This window comes from Dermochelys coriacea, chromosome 11 (assembly GCF_009764565.3).
Source record: "Dermochelys coriacea isolate rDerCor1 chromosome 11, rDerCor1.pri.v4, whole genome shotgun sequence".
Classification (NCBI taxonomy): domain Eukaryota; kingdom Metazoa; phylum Chordata; order Testudines; family Dermochelyidae; genus Dermochelys; species Dermochelys coriacea.
The window spans coordinates 72,154,734-72,173,837 of NC_050078.2; the positions used below are offsets into that span (position 1 = coordinate 72,154,734).

The window sequence follows — 19,104 nt, forward strand, 5'->3', positions numbered from 1 at the left end:
AACCATCTGGCCCAGTCACTATATATATATATGGGCTGTCAAGTGATTAAAATAATTAATCACTATTAATCACACTGTTAAACAATGATAGAATACCATTTATTTAAATATTTTTGGATGTTTTCTGCATTTTCAAATATATTGATTTCGATTACAACACAGAATACAAAATGTACAGTGCTAACTTTATATTTATTTTTGATTACAAATATTTGCACTGTAAAAAATGAAAAATAATATTTTTTAATTCACATAGTACAAGTAGTGCAATCTCTATGATGAAAGTTGAACTTACAAATGTAGAATTATGTACAAAAAATAACTGCATTCAAAAATAAAACAATATAAAACTTTAGAGCCTACAAGTCCACTCAGTCCTACTTCTTGTTCATCCAATCGCTTAGAAAAACAAGTTTGTTTACATTTGCAGGAGATAATGCTGCCTGCTTCTTGTTCACAGTGTCACCTGAAAGTGAGAACAGGTGTTCACATGGCACTGTTGCACCAGAGTCGCAAGATATTTACATGCTAGATGCGCTGAAGATTCATTTGTCCCTTCATGCTTCATCCACCATTCCAGAGGATAGGCATCCATGCTGATGATGGTTTCTGCTCAATAATAATCCAAAGCAGCGTGGACCGATGCCACCAGCAGAAGGTTGATTTTCTTTTTTTGTGGTTCGGGTTCTGTAGTTTCTGCATCAGAGTGTTGGTCTTTTAAGACTTCTGAAAACATGCTCCACACCACGTCCCTCTCAGATTTTGGAAGGCAATTCAGATTCTTAAACCTTGGGTCGAGTGCTGTAGCTATCTTTAGAAATCTCACATTGATACCTTCTTTGAATTTTTTCAAATCTGCAGTGAAAGTGTTCTTAAAAAGAACAACATGTGTAGAGTCATCATCCGAGGCTGCCGTAACATGAAATATATGGCAGAATGCGGGTAAAACAGAACTGGAGACATACAATTCACCCCCAAGGAGTTCTGTCACAAATTTAATTAATGCATTGTTTTCTTAATGAGTGTCATCAGTATGGAAGCACATCTTCTGGAATGAAGCATAAAGGGCATACAAATGTTTAGCATATCTGGCACGTAAATACCTTGCAATGCCGGCTACAAAAGTCCCATGCGAATGTCTGTTCTTATTTACAATGTCACCAGAAAGTGAGAAGTGGACAGCATTATCTCCCGTAAATGTAAAGAAACTTGTTTGTCTGAGTGATTGGTTGAACAAGAAGTAGGACTGAGTGGACTTGTAGGCTCTAAAGTTTTGCATTGTTTTGTTTTTGAGTGCAGTTATGTAACCAAAAACTCTATATTTGTAAGTTGCATTTTCATGATAAAGAGGTTGCACTACAGTACTTGTATGAGGTGAACTGAAAAATACTGTTTCTTTTATCATTTTTACAGTGCAAATATTTTTAATCAAAAATAATAATATAAAGAGAACAGTGTACACTTTGTATTCTGTGTTGTAATTGAAATAAAAATATTTGAAAATGTAGAAAACATCCAAAATATTTAATAAATTTCAATTTGTATTCTATTGTTTAAAAGTGCAATTAATTGCAATTATTTTTTTGAGTTAATCACGTGAGTTAACTGCGATTAATCAACAGCCCTTATATATATATATATATATATATATATATATAGACACACACACACAAGAAAAGGTCCACAAAATAATCCACTATTCTGATGTAACTTCAAAACAATACTGACACAGGCGCATACAAACATAGTGCATTGTGCATAAGATCTTTTAATGATGATTCAAAGGACCGACTTCCATCACTTACCTCCAACAATATCTTCACATTCCTTTATCAAGTAAATTCTGTCCACCTGCCCACTGCTACTATCCACAAACCACTTCAGGATTACATCATTCAAAATCAATTTTTTAAGTGTGTGCTTAAACAGTATCAATAGCAATTAGAGGGGAAAATCCTGATTTCACCCTCAGATCCGGTTAATTGTTGCAATATTGATCTACTCTAATTTGACTTCTTACTGCAAATTAAACCCACATTACTGAGGGAGGGATTGAGGGCAAATCACCCCCCAAGACAATAAATTTAATATTGAATACACTTGGAAAAAATGGAAGTTGTTGCAGGATCCATACCAAAAAGATTTTTTTTTCTTCCTGGGAGTAATTAAAAGATGCTTTTCTTGACTAATGATCCCCCTGTTTAGAAATGGGAAGTCGATACTCCTTCAGCAGCAGTCTGCTTCAATTTGTCACAATGCTCCAGAAGTTTGAATGGCAGTTCTCAGGGCTGCTGATAATTGCTGGAACCAATTACAAGCTTTCTAAAGCTGACCTAATCAGGGGCCCATGGACAACAATCAGAAGACCAGCTGTTCACATTTTCTTTCTAGTTTCACAAATTCTACCATACTGTTTCCCCCCACCCCATTAACAAAGTTTCCATGTTTACTAGTAACACACATCTCTTTCTTTCCTCATCATTTTCAAACAACTATCCTCAACCCAAATTTCAGCTTGGATAGACTCTGGCTGCTTATTTACTCAGGAGTGCTTCCTTTAGGGAGCACATTACACCTGTGTTCCCATAGCCTGCACTGGCTTCCAATTTGTTTCTTGGTGCAATCCAAGGTGTTGGTTTTGACATATAGCCTCTAAATGGTCTGGAGTCCTTGTTATCTCACAGATTGTCTCTGAACCCTCATGTGACACTGTAGACTTAAAATCAGCAGAGGTGTTTGAACTAACAGCCCCCGGTATAAAGCAAGACTGCCAGTGGCAGGACATTTTCAGTGAAGAATCTTCAGTGTTGGAACTTATGTGGTCCAGTCTGATAGAGTCTCCATTTGTTGATCTTCAGAACATGCTGGAAAGCCTGTCTGGTTTCCAAGTCTTCCTCAAAGAGAGGTTTGAGTGGGCTGAGAAGGAAGAATTTCATTTAGGAGGTTTTTGGTATCGATACCGGTTCAACTCAATTTTGCATGTGCATCTAAAACACATGTTGTACATGCAGCTAGAGTCCTGGATAGGCACACTTAATAAACTGTATAAAACAAAATGTTTGGGAGATGACAGTTGTGCCCCTTCTCATTTTCTCGGAAATGGCTTTTCACATATTCTGTGTTTTACTACTGACCTGCCCACAATTCCATCCTAAAGGACCTGCATATCTCACCCCCTTACACTCTTTCCACAGAGGACAAATGCATGAGACTCTATTTATGGCCAGTCAATGATGCTTCCTAACACTGTGGAAGGACTGCTCTTGAAATGATGTCCAGCACTTTCAGCTTCTCCTGGTCCTGTGTGAAAGACTGGAGAGAATGTCTTTACTACAGTACTTCCTAAAGTTTTACCTCAATGCTGCCTTGAGCATCCTTACATGATGTACTCTATTTGTGGACCAGAGTCAATCATTCTCCCTCCTCCCCCACCCCAAGCCTGCAGGCAGCCACTGGTAGCTTCACATCAGACAAACTATACTATGAAATGGTGAAACCGACGTAGCTCTGTTTTCCTTAACAAATTTATCTTAAAATCAACCCTTCCTTGCATCATATCTTCTGTAAATAGTATTATTTTGGGAACCGTGCCTGTCAGAGAGAGACAGAGTTTGTGTTTAATTTCTCTTATTTAGCTTTTTTTTTGGTGGGGGGGGCAATCTCATAGACTTTAAGGTCAGAAGAGACCATTGTGATCATCTCTTGTAGAATGTTTAACCCAGCTTTTCAAAGTGAAAAGACGGGACATCTGTGGATGTGGGGAGCAAAGAAAGCTTTTGGTGGGGCTACAGAGGTTCAAACAGGAGAATTTTAGCAGCTGGGAGGAAAGAGAAGGACGTCCAACTCCTCCATACTCTATACGGGTTCTTATACTGCCCTCATCACCACAGTATCTGAGCACCTTCCAAAAATGCATTAAGTGACATGAGTCACACAGCATACATGACTGACATCTGTCATATATTTGTTCTACCATCCCCTCAGCAGTGGGAGGTGTGCGCAGCAACATTTTAAAAAAAAGTAAAATATTTGTGTATATATATATATGCACACACAGAGCTATATGTTTATGTTAGAGCAGGAGTTCTCAAACTTCATTTCATCGCGATCCCTTTCTGACAAAAAAAATTACTATATGACCTCAGGAGGAGGGGGGCTGAAGTCTGAGCCTGCTCTAGCCACGCTTCCCCAGGTGGGAAGGCCAAAACCCAAGGGAATCAGCCCAAGGCTGGGGGGATGGCTGAAAACTGAGCACCGACATCCAGGGCTGAAGCTGTCAGGCTTTGGCTCGGGCTTCAGCCCCAGGCCCCAACAAGTCTAATGCCAGCCCTGGCGACCCCATTAAAATGGGGTCGCAATCTACTTTTGGGTCCCAACCCACAGTTTAAGAACCGCTGTGTTAGAGAAAGCCAATGGCAAAAGAAGAGTGCCTTACATTCAGAGCAGAAGGTGATGAAGTTTGTATTCATCCTTCATTTGTTGCCTGATTTTATGGGAGATTAATAGATAATATGGGTTATAGGCTCGCCATTAATCTGATCAGAAGATAATAAGGTTCCTGTCTCAGAATCAGGCTACACAGAATTTGCCGGGACTCTCAGGATGTCTGACAAGAAAACTGTCATTGAGAACAAAATGCAGCCTTAAGCTTTTTATTGAAATAGTAATTGAACAGTAATCAAATAATAATCGAATAATCAATCAATTACAAAAGCAATAATGTTGTTCTAGCAGGACATGTGGTATTATATACTATAAAGGTTTCTTGATTAATATACTCACACCCTTCCTTGATAACCTGGTGATAGGAGACTCTCTGGCATGCCGAGAGTTCGATAGTTCAGGTTCCTCAAGTCTTGAGTGGGAGGTGAAGAACTTAGAAGAAGCTACAGCTAAAAGCTGCTGAAAGACTACAGAAGCTAACTTAGAGTTTACTTAAAACTATCCATTAAGAACTAACAAGGATGAACTACCAATGAACAAGCTGAACCTACCCAACATGGTGGGTTGCCCCTTTTATAGGGCCTGATCCCTAAGTGCCCGCCTTCCCTAAATGCCCTCCTCAAAACTTAATTTCCTCCCTATGAAAACGTTAGCGTTCCCTTACTCTATAGGCTGGCATGGTCATGAGTATTAATGACATATTTGTAACTATTAGTGACCATTAGCTCATCCTCACCTCTGCTATTTCTGTCCTAACTGGTTGTTTCCATGTCCTTTGTGCTGTACCTGTAAAGTCTGAGAAAGACCATGAACTTGGGTGGCCTTACCTACCAACTAGCTCTAAACATGCCCATTTATCTATGTTAAAGGTCACAAACATATATACTGTATGCTTTAGCTCATCACCACCCATTTAGGGTAAAGATCTCAAACATAAGTATGTTAACTTGCCTTTGCTTAACATACAGGATGTTGCCTGTAGGTTCCTTGAGTTACAGCTAACATACTTTAATACAACTAGCCAAAATACTCTAATACAAATTGATAAACCCATTATAATAACAAACAACAAATCTATAATATAACAAATGATTAAACTCATAAGAAAAGATATATAGGCAGGCAAGCAAGCAGGATAGCCTTATAGGCTACACATTGCTGTGCGAGTTAGTTCCACAGTCGTGGGCTGGCATCTCTAGAACAGATGAGCTTTAAAAGTATGTAGACTGTTCCATTGTGCTAGAGGAGTGAAGTTGTCAGCCACAGTCCTCATCCCTTACCTCTCCCCAGCCAATCTACGCCCACCTGTTTTCTAAATGAAACCCAGGACATTTTACTGTGAAGGGTGGACTGGGAGAAAACATTACTTTATCCCTCTGACTCTTTTCTACTGTTTGTTCCCAGTGTTATTCTCTCTTCCTGCATTTCCTAGCATGTGTCTGCAGGCCCTGCTCAGAAGCTAGAGGGGTATGTGACAAGCAAGAGGGAGTGTGGGTCAGTGGGAGAGGTGAATGGAGTGGGAAATATGAGAAACTAAGCAGGCCTGTGGGAAAGAGAGGGAGCGAGTGGGATGGGGGAGTGGAGATATTGGTGGGGCCATGAAAGATGAGTGACCATGTTGGGGTGGAAGACGAATGGGTAAGTGCAGGAGGATGAGAAAGAAGGGAGGCACTAGTGATTCTCTACCCCCTCTGCCTGATGGAGCTTCTATGGCTCACTAGGACGGGGAGCCACTAAGCTGTGAGTGCATGAGCTGATGGCTCCTCATGTGCCAGCCAGCAGATCTCAGGTTCTGGATGGCCCCTGAGCTGTGTGAAGGACCAGTAAGCCTTAGCGTGTGGAGGGGAACTCATGCTATGGCTCAGAACAGACTGACTTCCTTCCTGCTAGTGGTTTCTCCTTCTGCTTTCAGCCTCCAAACCCCATGATAAAGTCACCCAGCCATTATAACTCATAACATCCAGCTCTCCATCCAGCTCATCCACTTCCCTGCTCACCCCATCCAACCCCATAACCTATCTCATGTCCCACAACAGCACTTTTTCCTCAAGACCCCACGTCCATAGTAGAGTGTCTGGCTGTTGGCTTTCTTTTGTGAAACTCAACTCAGGAGTAACACAACTACTAGGTGAATAATTTGTTATATTTAAAATTCTAGTGTTTAACTTACGTCCAAGAGGTAGTGAGTAAAACTGTGAAACCAAGTATGATTACGATTATTTTACACAAGATGAACCCAATTAAATGTCACAGAACAGGGTTAAACTTAAAAATAGGAGGATTTTAAAATGTTTCTTGTGCAAAAGTTATTAAATATTTTACTAAAGGCCATCAAAAATGCAATTGTCCCACGATGAGTTATTGTTCCAAATTTGAGAAAAAAAATCATTCATTAACATGTGTAACAGAGGGAAGTTAACAAAGGTAAGGGTAATTAAGTTACTGACAAATATAAAAACAGCTGGAAAACTATATTACAAAATACATACATGAAGGAATTGTGAAGATGCAGGGACAGTTTAAAATAAATTCTAAGTACGGAATATAAAGAGAAAATGCAATCACCCAACCAAGCCTTAATTCAAACATTGTCAGAGAACTGAATTATTTGATTTCAACACTAGTATTCTCCTTCCATTGAGATCTTTTTTGTGGTATGGGTTTATCAAGACAATTTCTTTCATTTATTATATCCAGCCTTGCAGAAATCTTTAAAAATATTGTGAATTGAAATATTGAGAGTGAAGCCTATCTTTAATATTCGGAATCAATAAATCTTTCCAATGCCTCATTATTAAAGAGCTAGAGTCAAACAAAACAACAAAACAGTGTCTTCAGATTAAGTCTACAGTTATTAGATAATGCTGCTGATTTAATAACAATATTTTAAGTTAGATCTAGTTTAATTTGTGGAATTCTTAATTTATTTGATCTGTGTCACAAATATATGCACACATATACAGGTTCTATGCATATGAACTCCATGTGTATATCTGAGTATGCACATATTTAGATTGACAGTTGTGTATATAAATAGCCAGATTAATACACTGCCTTCATTCTCTAAGATGAACCAAAGGTGGCACCACAAATTCATTTTTCAGTGCAAACGAAATAATGCAGTAAGATATGGTTAACTTTATTACAGTCAACAGGACAAATCTATTTATCTTCTGTAGGAGGCGGCACAGGTATAGATTCAGTTATCCTTTCAGTAAATCTGGTATTGGGTACAATAAACTCCAGAAATGAAGCATCTGCATTTAAAAAAAAGGAAAAGTACCCTTCTGTTGTATTCTCTTACATCCAGGAGGCAAACACTGACAGCAAGTGCTAAACCTCCATCAGAATATCTGACACCTGGAGACTAAACGGTGCTTAGACGCAGTCAGTGCAACATGCTAGCCCCCTGGAGTGTGGCACTGTGACAACTGCAACACATGCACTTCTGAAGGCAACTTAAAAGGTTAGATTAACTGGGCAAGGTAGTCCAGGCTCCTCCTCATGTCTGAAATCTGCTCTACTGATATAGAGACGGCCAGCGGTCACATTGCTTTCGCCAAGCAAGTATTTCTTAATTGTTCAGTGCGACTATCAGCTCTTACATTTAACACCCATCACGGTTAACTTTTCTTTCTAAACCATTAAAACTTTTTTCTAAGCCATTTGACACTGATAATATGGACGCAATACAAAAACAACCTCAGTTTTCTTTTAGGATAACAAACCATAGCGAGAGGATCTTCTGTATGCTGACCCAACATTTGTAGATAAAATATTATATTAGTTATGGAAAAACATACACTTACCCAACAGATTGACTCCTTTACATACATAAGGAAATTAAGCAGCCTCATTTGGAACTGAACTCTCAAAACAATGAGAGCAATAACGTTATAGCCCCAAGAATTCACAGTTAGGTGTAAAAGACGACAGCAGTTTGCTGGGTTAGATTATGATTATGGAAATCACATTGCTAATTACAGTAAAGTATCCAGAGAGTCAGATTTACTGGTTTATCAAAAGCTAAACACACAATACAGTCGAATGAAAATGATGGAACAAAAGTTTGGGAGGCTTAAATTTCCCACTGTTTGAAAGACTTCAAAACTGCAGGGCAGCCTTGGCAAGTACAAAAGTTATAAAGATCACTCAATTTTTGGCACTTTTTGGTGAGACTTCACATTTACCTGACATGCTAAAATGATGCCTGAAATTTGGCTCCTAGAAGTCCATAAGTAGTAAAAAGTGCTAAGACCCAGCCGGCTCCCCTTGAAGCAAATAACCTTGAAAATCAGGACATAGATTTAGATGCCTAAACATGTATTTATGTGCCTATTTTAGATACTCATTTTTTAAAATCTTAGTCACAGTTTTGACATATGCACGCATTGTACACAAAAGGGAACAAAATAGCCTACCTTGTGGAGTCTGAAGAGGGTTTCATACGTCCCTGGCTATTCTCCTCCCAGACACTGTTTGCTAACTCATTCCCAATGGATGACATCACCTTGATGAGTTCTATAGGCCAATCATCCAGGTCAAGTGACCGTACACGTGACAAGTGCGTGCCAAGGTTCCGGTGTATACCCGAGCATTCAATACACATGAGGGCTCCCAGATTCAGACTGGCCCAGTCAGGGTCTACAGGAAGATAGACACAAACAATCACTAAAAAAAACAAAACAAAATTCCTTGTGACACATTCTAAACCTCTCTCAGAACTAAAGAACTTATGGATAATGATTTTTGCTGGGGAAGCAAGAGGAGTAATATTCAGGTCTCTTGGTCTCACAGCACTGTTAGGAAGCCTGACAGGAAGTGGAGGCAAAAGTTTGGTCCCGAGGTCTAGCCCTCTCAATGTGACATTCCTCATACAGACCATAAATGAGTTGACAAGTAGTAGTGGTGGGCTCAAAGGAAGGCACATGCAACACTCCAACAGACAAAGGGAACCTGTGATTCTAAAGAGAAAAGAAGCAATAGGGAAGATAAAAAGAGGGTAGCAGGTAGCTCCCTTAATAACCATCTATATCACCACCTACTTATGACTTATACATCTAACATGCTGTGGGGTATGGTTCATCTCTAAGATCAGGGAGATAAGTACTAAGCTGAAAATGTGCAATTTTTTTTAAGTGTACTAGGAAGAACAATTCTACAGAAAAAAAAATTACCCCCCAAAAGACAAGGCTATGACAAACCTGGCAAAAGCCAAGAAATTCAAAGTCATTTCTCAAGCTGTTTCATTTTTGTCACCACGCTATGTTATTTAAATGCAAGTTTGTCTGAACCTCTCGAACAAACATTAATTTTAACACATGCAATGAAACACTTCCGAGGGAAGATTTTTGGAGGTGCTTTTCTTGCTGTCAGATCTTGTCTACCTTTCTTTTTCTCTGAAGAGCTAGTATGTCACAATATCAATCAGGAAAAACCTGGTTCATAGGGCAAGAGATTTTTATTCACACTATAAATTTTAACACTGGTCAGAAAATGGGATTCCCCCACTGGTGTAAGAAATTTCCATTTCAATAAGAATGATTTTTTCCTGAATTTTCTGCAACAGAAACTGAACATTTTTCTGCAATTGAAAGCTGTCAAAATCTGAAAATATTTTCTGGTTTTCAGCCAAAAAATTTGGGTTTTGGACAAAAATTCAAATATTTTCAAGGAAGGCAGACACTTTCCATAAATTTTTTTGTTTAATTGAAAACCCAATTTTCCCTCGAAAAATGTTGATGGAAATATTTTGAACAGCCCTAATAAAGAGAATTTTAAAAAAAATTAAGTTCAAACAGAAGAACAGAATTATTTGTTAAAGCTTCATTGTCACTCCTACTCCTTTGATTAAGTGTTGAGAAAGCGCAGTACAAATCTTAGATTTCCAATGAGTCCTGTGAAAATAAGGAAGACAAGACTTGCTATTCCTTTCATGCATTCTTTGTACATCATACAGGATCTACAAAAGGCACAAATTATTTTCCCTCCCTCACCCTCCAATCATCTTTATTAGATAAGTTTCATGTCTCAAACAGTACATTGGGGGACTTGTGAAGTATTGAAAGCTAGCTGAAAAGATTAAAAGAAAGTAATTGTTTAAGGTCTAAATTAGTAAGATAATGTGTGTTAAATTACAATTTAAAAACAATTGCAACTTGGAATAAAATCTCTTTCATTGACCTGCCAAAGTCCGAGTTCAGTGTTCTGTGTTTCTCTGCCAACACTGATGATACTGCTAACAGCCAAAGGGGAAACTGCAGCTCCATATTCTATTTTAGGCCTTGTGACACTCAGAAGTGAGGATATATAAAATTTATTTTCTGACTACATGAGCAAGCAGAGTGGGAATGTGGATCTATTTAGGCAATTATCTCAAAGAACCAAAGTTCTTCAGCCGTATCTGCACTGAAAGATTATCAAGTAGCAATAAATTATAAAGGAGGTGGTTCTGAGGAGTATTTGTTAAATAAAAATGGCAAGACAGCTCTTCTATACTGGGCATCATATCAAATAACCAGATTAAGTGAACAAAGATGCAAAAAAACTGAACAGAACTCCAAATATCAGCATTATATATTTCTGTGACAGTCATATGTCAAGTATGCAGTAAAATTTGCTTGAGACCTAACAGAATATGGCTCAGCATCCCCAAGTTTTGGAGTTAAGGCCATAGCAAGATTTAATACACAGTCTCACTCATTTAGAGACTCTCTCTGAGTACAGGTGGACTTCCCTTAGATCTATCCCCACAAACCACAGACTGTATCCAAGATGGGCAAATATGTTTGTTCTACAAATGCACTCTCCATCATCCACGCTATGTAATCTAGCCTCCCAGGGTAGTATGTCAGACTTATGAAAAACTATTAGCATGTTTATAGAGTGTTGTAAATGAACACATGAAACCATCAAAGGCCTTGATTCAGCAAAGTACTTAAGCATGTGCTTAACCCTCAATGAAATAAATGGGATTTAAGCACATATATAAGTGCTTTGCTGAATCAGGGCCTTAGTGAAGAATTTACAGTATTTTCTTATGAAACACTGAGAACCAGTCCTTAGGTCTTGTATCTCTCAGACTCTTCTTTGCAGAAGTGATTGCCACTAAAAATGTCTCCAGGCTCTGGTGGAAAGGAGAACATTCTGCAAGAAACTCAAAAGGTGGCTTCAGCAGATTTATTTGCACAAAAATTAAGTCAAGAAAATATTTAGCTTAGTCTTCTCAAAGATCATTTAATAATTGCACATGCCAAGAATAAAGATCTCTGTGTTGGATCCCTGATGGCAGGATGACAGGAGACCTAGACTGTCTCTGAGCATTGTTAAATTCACCTTCCCTATCCTTTGCTGAAGAAGTATTCATAAGAAATATTTATGAAGAATCTACTTCCATGGACAATGGTAGTAACATCAAAGTAGCATACCAAATTCTAATACAATCAAGAAGTCACTAGAAATCTTTTCAGGACGGTATCCTGAGTTTCAATAGCTAGAAAATATGGTCAGATATGAAGACTACAGATCTTAAGTGAGTAGATATGGACAGATTTAAGAATGAGATGGTTGAGGTCCTTGGAAATGACCCCAAGAAAACCAAGGTTGTTGACCTCAGTTCCAACAAGAAAACAAAGAAAGAGACAGGACTGAATTAAACAATCAATCCATTCCCACAAACAAAGTTTTGCAAGCTTGGAACAAATGGTCTGATTTTTTTGATTCTATGAAAAAAAAAAGCAATAGTGTTTTTGCTGACCGTTGTTTCAATGTACTCTTCTAAATAATTGTTCTCAAATGAATTTAAAGGCAGACATCAGGAACTGATTGGTGAATGGTATGGAGTTCATCATGTGTGATGTTGTAAAATAAAAATAAGAGCATAGAAAAGCTCTATTCTGAAATTTAACATAGCAGAAGTGCCACTGACCTCTGCACCTCCAGCATGACACATGAAAGTGAGTATTTCCCTTGTAATTTCATGTCATGCGTTGCAAAAAAAGGTTCATCACTGATACAGGGTTAAAAACATATCTATCAAGTAGAGCTTGATAACTGACAATACACTTGCTGTCTTTTTCAGAAGGTGCAAATCAAAAAGACTTTTTGGACCAAACATGCTTTACTCCCTGTTGATACCGTCAATATTCCTGGGATTAGAGTATTGTAAAAATACTCAAAACCATTTGTATGGACATGATTGGTTCTCGTCTCCTTTTTGGATACAGCAAGACAATGCTAGAATGAGCCAAAGGTCTCTAACTGTTCAAGCAGAGCTATATTTATTGGACGAGCCATTCTTCCCTTTCGTTTTTTCTCCAGTATGTCAAAGAGCAAATATGACCTCTGTAGAACTATTGGTATTTCCAGATTAAAAGCTTCAGCACCCATATAAGAAGTTCTGAAAACTTTTGAAATCCACAAGAGATAATGGTGATACAAATACTTCTGCATCAAGTTGAAGGAGATTCTTAGAGTCATTATCCCTGCCAAGAAGTTTCTCCTTCTCTTCACCTGAAAGAGAACCACAATTAGTTTGGTCATCATCTAAAAAAATGGCATATAATACCAAGGTGTTAACTGTCCCAGCTCCTTTGGATTAGATGATTTGCGCTGTGCTGAACTGCTACCACATCCATTCTTCTTCTTTTTTCTTCATTATGATCTTGGAGACTCTAAGCTCACTGGACCCATGGATCTCGGGAGCTTCTCTGAAGGCGTTGGACTGGACTCAAATCTATCCTTTGATCTCCCCTTAGGCCTCTTCATGGAAAGAGCCAAAGCACTTTGAGGCACAAACTCAGCTGTAGTGAGCTGTAGCTCACGAAAGCTTATGCTCTAATAAATTTGTTAGTCTCTAAGGTGCCACAAGTACTCCTTTTCTTTTTGCGAATACAGACTAACACGGCTGCTACTCTGAGACTCAGCTGGGTTTTCCTCAGCAACACTACTTGTCTTATGTGGCTCCTCGAGAAGGAAGTCAAAGCAGAGATTCCAATTCCTTTCATACTCTCTGGGATAAGGCAACACAAGCTGTGCACTACCACAGCAGTGTCCTTCTGAGACACAGCAAGTACTCTGGTCTGGCAATGACATCTGAGTCACGCAAAAGGTGCAGTGTTTGAGGCCAGCCTTCTGCCCTGGGACAACTATCCATCACTCTGTGCTGGCATGGGAACAGAACAGAAGGGCACTGATAAAACCTAAGTCCCAGGCTGCTAAAGAGCCGGGCTGCTGGAACCAAGCAATGACTATTCTTAACCAATAAAACAACACAAAAGTAGTAACACCAATAGAACCTAAATCACTAAAATGAGCTGCTACCAAGGTAACTGATGAGAACATTGGAAAAACAGGATGAATGAGGATTCTGATCATGAAGCTGTTGGTGGTAGTTGAAAGGAACTGAAGGCTGGTTGCAGGATGCAATTTCTTATGTATCCCATTGCTTCTGAATATTTGGATGTGTGAGGGTGCAGACTTGGCCCGTAATGGCCATTGCTTTCCAAAGTGTTCTGAGCTCTAATGTTTGGAGTGCATACATGCCAGAAGTGGGGACCTACAAAAGCAAGGCTTGAAGAAAGAGACCTTGGCAGGCCCAGGACGCAAAATGCTGTTTAAAAGATGCTCTCTCAGAATGCATGCTTGAAGAATACCTTTTCAAAATAAAAGCTTCACATTTAATGGTGATCTTGAAATTGAGACTTTTAGCCACTTGCCCCTCCCACAGAACTTCTGAGCTAAGCCTTTGAGTACACGAATAACTGACTGGTTGAACCTTAGCAGCAAGGTCTACAAGGTAGACCTGTGAAGATATCATATATCCCCTTCCAGCCTGTTCTGGGCAACTGGAGCGAGGTTTTAGTGAAATCCTATAAAGTAAAAGACAGGAGCAGGAAAACAGAATTTCACAATGTAGTTTATTGACATACAGTAGTATTCTGAATGAACAAAATACATATTTAGGCAGTTTTTCAGTACTCATACAGAAATGAGCTATTTTTGTATGTATATTTTATATATTTCACTTGAGCTCTATCAGTCGCTGGGTAAATCTCAGCGTTGATAACCATAATGATAGTAAAGATGTTTTAATAAACAATTGTTTTAGTCTGTCTATGATGGAATATATCCTAAAGCAACAAACCCATTAGTTTATCATATATAGTCTTTTTTTTTGATTACTGGTTTATAGAATGTAAAGTCCCTGTGAAAAGTATCTGTAAAATTTACATCAAAGACCTGTGCAAAGCAGGTCAATGCACTGCCTTGACGGTATCTAAATTAGGATCCAGAGCTTTAGTACTCAGTGTCCAAGACAATTAGGCCAACACTACACAACCAGCATGCTCAGCTCCTGGGGGGATGGAGCAACTGGCATTACTCTTGACCCACTCTCAACACCTATGAATATCTGATAGATTTCAATGGAAGTAATGTCAAACCTTCCTTAATTGCAAGGAGGCATTGGTATGAACTGAGCCCTCTGAAGGGGCAATGAAAGGGAGAAAACAGAGAGGATCTTAGTGGACTTTACTCACATTTTTAAAAAGTAAAAAATTTCTTTCTAAAGTAACAGGGACATTTAAATGTTTTATTTACACATTAGCTTTCTATTCTAAATGCCCAGTAGTCTTTTGATACCCAAACCCCCTCCAAGTCAAGTGAGGAAGAAGCAGTTTGATGGGATAGGGTTATGGTGAGTTATTGAGATCAATTTTCTTGGTCATTATTTGGACAGTGAATTAAGTGTATGAAAGCTTCTGCATTACTGTATGAATTGTTTTAAGTCTAGGGAAGGTGCTAAAAAGATTTAAGTAAATAACTACATAGACAAGTTTATAAAACAACGTGTCTATAAAATATCAGTTTTAAGATAAAAGCACAAAAAAGCAACAGAAATTACTAAATTTTCATTTTTGGTCCTTGTACAATTAAAAAAAATGAGTATGATTTTCACACGTAAAAGAAATAAGAATTTTCAAATACCCTTTTGTCCTATTTCTCCAATTGATTGTTTCTCAGCTGGGACCTTGTATTGTTAAGTTTTAGCCCTGAGCTAATTTTTATAGCTGACTTACAAACCCCTTGAAGCAGGGGTAATAAAGAGTAGGGAGAAAAGACAGTTACCTTTTCTGTAACTGGTGTTCTTTAAGATGTGTTGCTCATGTCTATTCCACAATAGGTGTGCGTGCTTGCCATGTGCACCGGTGCTGGAAGTTTTTCCCCTAGCAGAACCTGTGTGGGGAATGCTCCCCGCAACCCCTGGAGTGGCACCTGCCTGGCGCGGTATAAGGGGGGGCTGCGCTCCCCCCCCTCAGTTCCTTCTTGTCAGACAACTGACAGAGGGGAAGGAGGGTGGGATGTGGAATAGACATGAGCAACACATCTCGAAGAACACCAGTTACGGAAAAGGTAACTGTCTTTTCTTCTTCTTCGAGTGATTGCTCATATGTATTCCACAATAAGTGATTCCAAACTATATCTGTTGGAGGTGGATAGGAGTTCACAAGTTCACGGGATGGAATACCGCCCTGCCGAACCCAGCATCATCCCTGGCCTGGGAGATGATTGCATAGTGCGAGGTGAACATGTGAACTGAAGACACGTGGCGGTCCTATAAATGTCCTGGATGGGGATGTGGGTCACAAAGGCAGCTCGTAACAGGAACGGATGCACGAAGTGATTCACTTAGAAAGCCGCTGAGTGGAAATTGGCTGACCCTTTGCAAGCTCAGCCGAGGCGATGAACAGTTGCGAAGACTTGCTGAATGGCTTGGTCCGCTCGAGGTAGAAAGCCAGAGCTCGCCTCACGTGGAGTGTGTGGTGACGGCGTTCCTCACTAGTCGTGTGAGGCTTGGGGCAGAGGACTGGCAGAAAAATGTCCTGACCCATGTGGTAGGTGGAGACTACCTTAGGGAGGAAAGTGGGGTGTGGGCGGAGCTGGACCTTGTCCTTATGAAAAACCACATATGGCGGTTCGGAGGTTAGGGCCCTGAGCTCCGAGACCCACCTGGCTGACATGATAGCTACCAGGAAGGCCACTTTCTATGAGAGGCGAGACCAGGAACACGTGGTCAGTGGTTCAAATGGGGCCCCCAAGAGACGAGCCAGCACCAGGTTTAGGTCCCACTGTGGAACCAGGGGCTTGGAATATGGGTAGACACGGTCCAAATGCTTAAGGGACTGGCCAGTCATACCATGGGAAAACACCGTGTGCTCTTACACCAGGGGATGAAAGGCCGATATGGCCGCCAAGTGTACCCTGACTGACGAGGGCGCCAGTCCCTGGGCCCTCAGGTGGAGAAGGTATTCAAGGATAAGCTGGATTGGGGAGGCCGTCGGGGAAACACCCTGGCCTGCCGCCCACCTCGAAAAACAAGACCACTTCGCCACATAGGAGCGGCGAGTGGAGGGCCGTCTACTTTCAAGGAGGATGAACTGAACCTGTTCTGAGCATGTCCTTTCCTCACCACCTAGCCACTGAGCAGCCACGCCGTGAGGTGAAGTGTTGCTAGGTTGGGATGGAGGAGGTGGCCCTGGCCCTGGCCCTGAGAGAGCAGGTCCAGGCGGAGCGGCAACTGCCATGGTGGCGCTACCACCAGCCCCGAGAGGGTCCCATACCAGTGCTGTCTGGGCCACACCGGGACAACGAGGAGGACCCTGGCTTTGTCTGTCTATTTTCTCCAGGGCCCTGCTGATCAGAGGGAATGGGGGAAAGGTGTAGAGGAGCTGGCCTGACCAGGACAAGGTAAAGGCACTGGAGATAGCGCCCCTCCCCGGACCAGAACCGGGAGCATCGTCAGTTCTTCCAGGTCGCAAATAGGTCCACCTGGGGAGTACCCCACCTTTGGAAGAGCTGGCGAGCCACTTCTGGTGTAGAGACCATTCGTGCTGAGAGGAAAAATTCCTACTCAAGCGAGCCACCCTCACATTCCAGGCCCCTGGCAGGTGGAAGGCTTTTCGGTAGATGTCGTGGGCTATACAGAACTCCCAGGGCTTTGTGGCAGAGGATCGCACCCCACCTTGCCTGTTGATATAGAACATTGAGGCTGTGTTGTCTGTGAGGACCTGACTACCTTGCCCTCCAGGTGCGAGCGGAAGGCCATACACACCAGTTGCACTGCCCTGAGTTCCTTGACGTTTATATGTAAGGTCAGGTCTTGAGCTGACCATAGACCTTGGGTTTGAAAGTTCCCCACATGGCCTCCCAAACCCAGGTCCAATGCGTTGGACACCAGCTCCAACGACAGGCACTGGTCCCTGAATGGGACCCCTTGGAGCATGTTGTTTGGGGTGGACTGCCACCGCGGGGAGGTGATCACCGAGTTCGGCACGGTGAGGACTTTGCCCATTCTGACAGTGGCCTGGGAGAATTGCGAAGCCAGCCAGAGCTGGAGGGGCCTCATTCTGAGTCTGGCATGAGGGATCACCTATATGCATGCAGATGTGACCCAGCAGTTGCAGGCAAGCCCTGGCTGTCGTCACCGGGAACCTTGTGACCGAGTCAATGAGCCCTTTCAGGGACTCGAACATGTCTGGTGGGAGAGAGGCCCTGGCCGACATTGCGTTCAGTAGCGCCCCAATAAACTCTATGCGTTGGACCGGGATTAATGTGGACTTGGCGTTGTTTATCAACAGGCCCAGGGCAGTACATGTGGACAAGAGGAGCGCCACATGATCCCTCACCTGCAACTGGGAAGTGCCTTTGACTAGCCAGTCATCCAGATATGGGAATATTTGGACCCCCTGGTGTCTGAGGTAGGCCGTTACCATCACCATACACTTTGTATAGACCCTGGGGGCAGTGGACAGACCAAACGGTAGCACCATGAATTGGTAGTGACTCTGTCCCACCACGAAACGGAGGAAGTGTCTGTGCCCCTCCAATATGTGGCTATGGAATTACGCGTCCTGTAAATTGAGGGCATGCTACCAGTCCCCGGGATCCAGGGAGGGGATGATGGAGGCCAAGGAAACCATGGGGAACTTGAGTTTCACCATGTAGTGGTTTAGGCCTCGCAGGTCCATGATGGATCTGAGCCACTCTTTGGCCTTCGGGATAAGGAAATACTGGGTGTAATAACCCTTGCCCAGGAACTCCTTGGGCACCGCATCTATAGCTTCTAGGTCCAGGAGCCACCCCACCTCCTGCCTGAGCAGAGCCTTGTGAGAGGGGTCCTCCAGGAGGGACGGGGGCAGAGGGCAGTGAGGAGGTAAACTGAAGGGTGTAACCTCAGGAGATGGTTGTTGAGGACCCATTGGTCTGAGGTGAGCCGCGACCATTCCGGGAGGAAAGCACACAACCGATTGGAGAAAAGGAGCTTTATTGGGGGCAGGTCCCTGCTGAGAACTGGTGGGGTAGCCCCGAGCATCCCGTCAAAAACACCTTTTGCCCACCTGCTTGACCTTAGAAGACTCAGGCTGGGGGGCAGGCTGCGATTGCCACTACGGGCGCTTTCTGTAGTCCCACTGCTTTTTGTGGGCAGCCTCGTACTTCAGGAGGACAGCCTGGGTGGGAGCCTGCTGCAGCTTGAACTTGGGTTTTGTCGGAGGAGGGACATAGAGGCCCAAGGTCTGGAGGATAATGCGGGAGTCTTTCATGCTATGCAGCCTTTTGTCTGTTTCCTCAGCAAACAGAGCCTTCCCGTCGAAAGGGAGATCC

At 41.7% G+C, this 19,104-nt stretch overlaps 1 protein-coding gene across 11 annotated transcripts in view; it reads right to left on the reverse strand.

Annotated features, from left to right (window-relative positions):
- Positions 1-19,104, reverse strand: part of AGAP1 (ArfGAP with GTPase domain, ankyrin repeat and PH domain 1) — a 694,641-nt gene that overhangs the window by 52,014 nt on the left and 623,523 nt on the right. For all 11 annotated transcript variants that reach the window (XM_043505743.1, XM_043505746.1, XM_043505744.1 and 8 more), the window contains one exon: positions 8,865-9,087. In XM_043505743.1, coding sequence (XP_043361678.1) covers positions 8,865-9,087 — 223 coding nt within the window. The remainder of the gene's footprint in view (positions 1-8,864; positions 9,088-19,104) is intronic.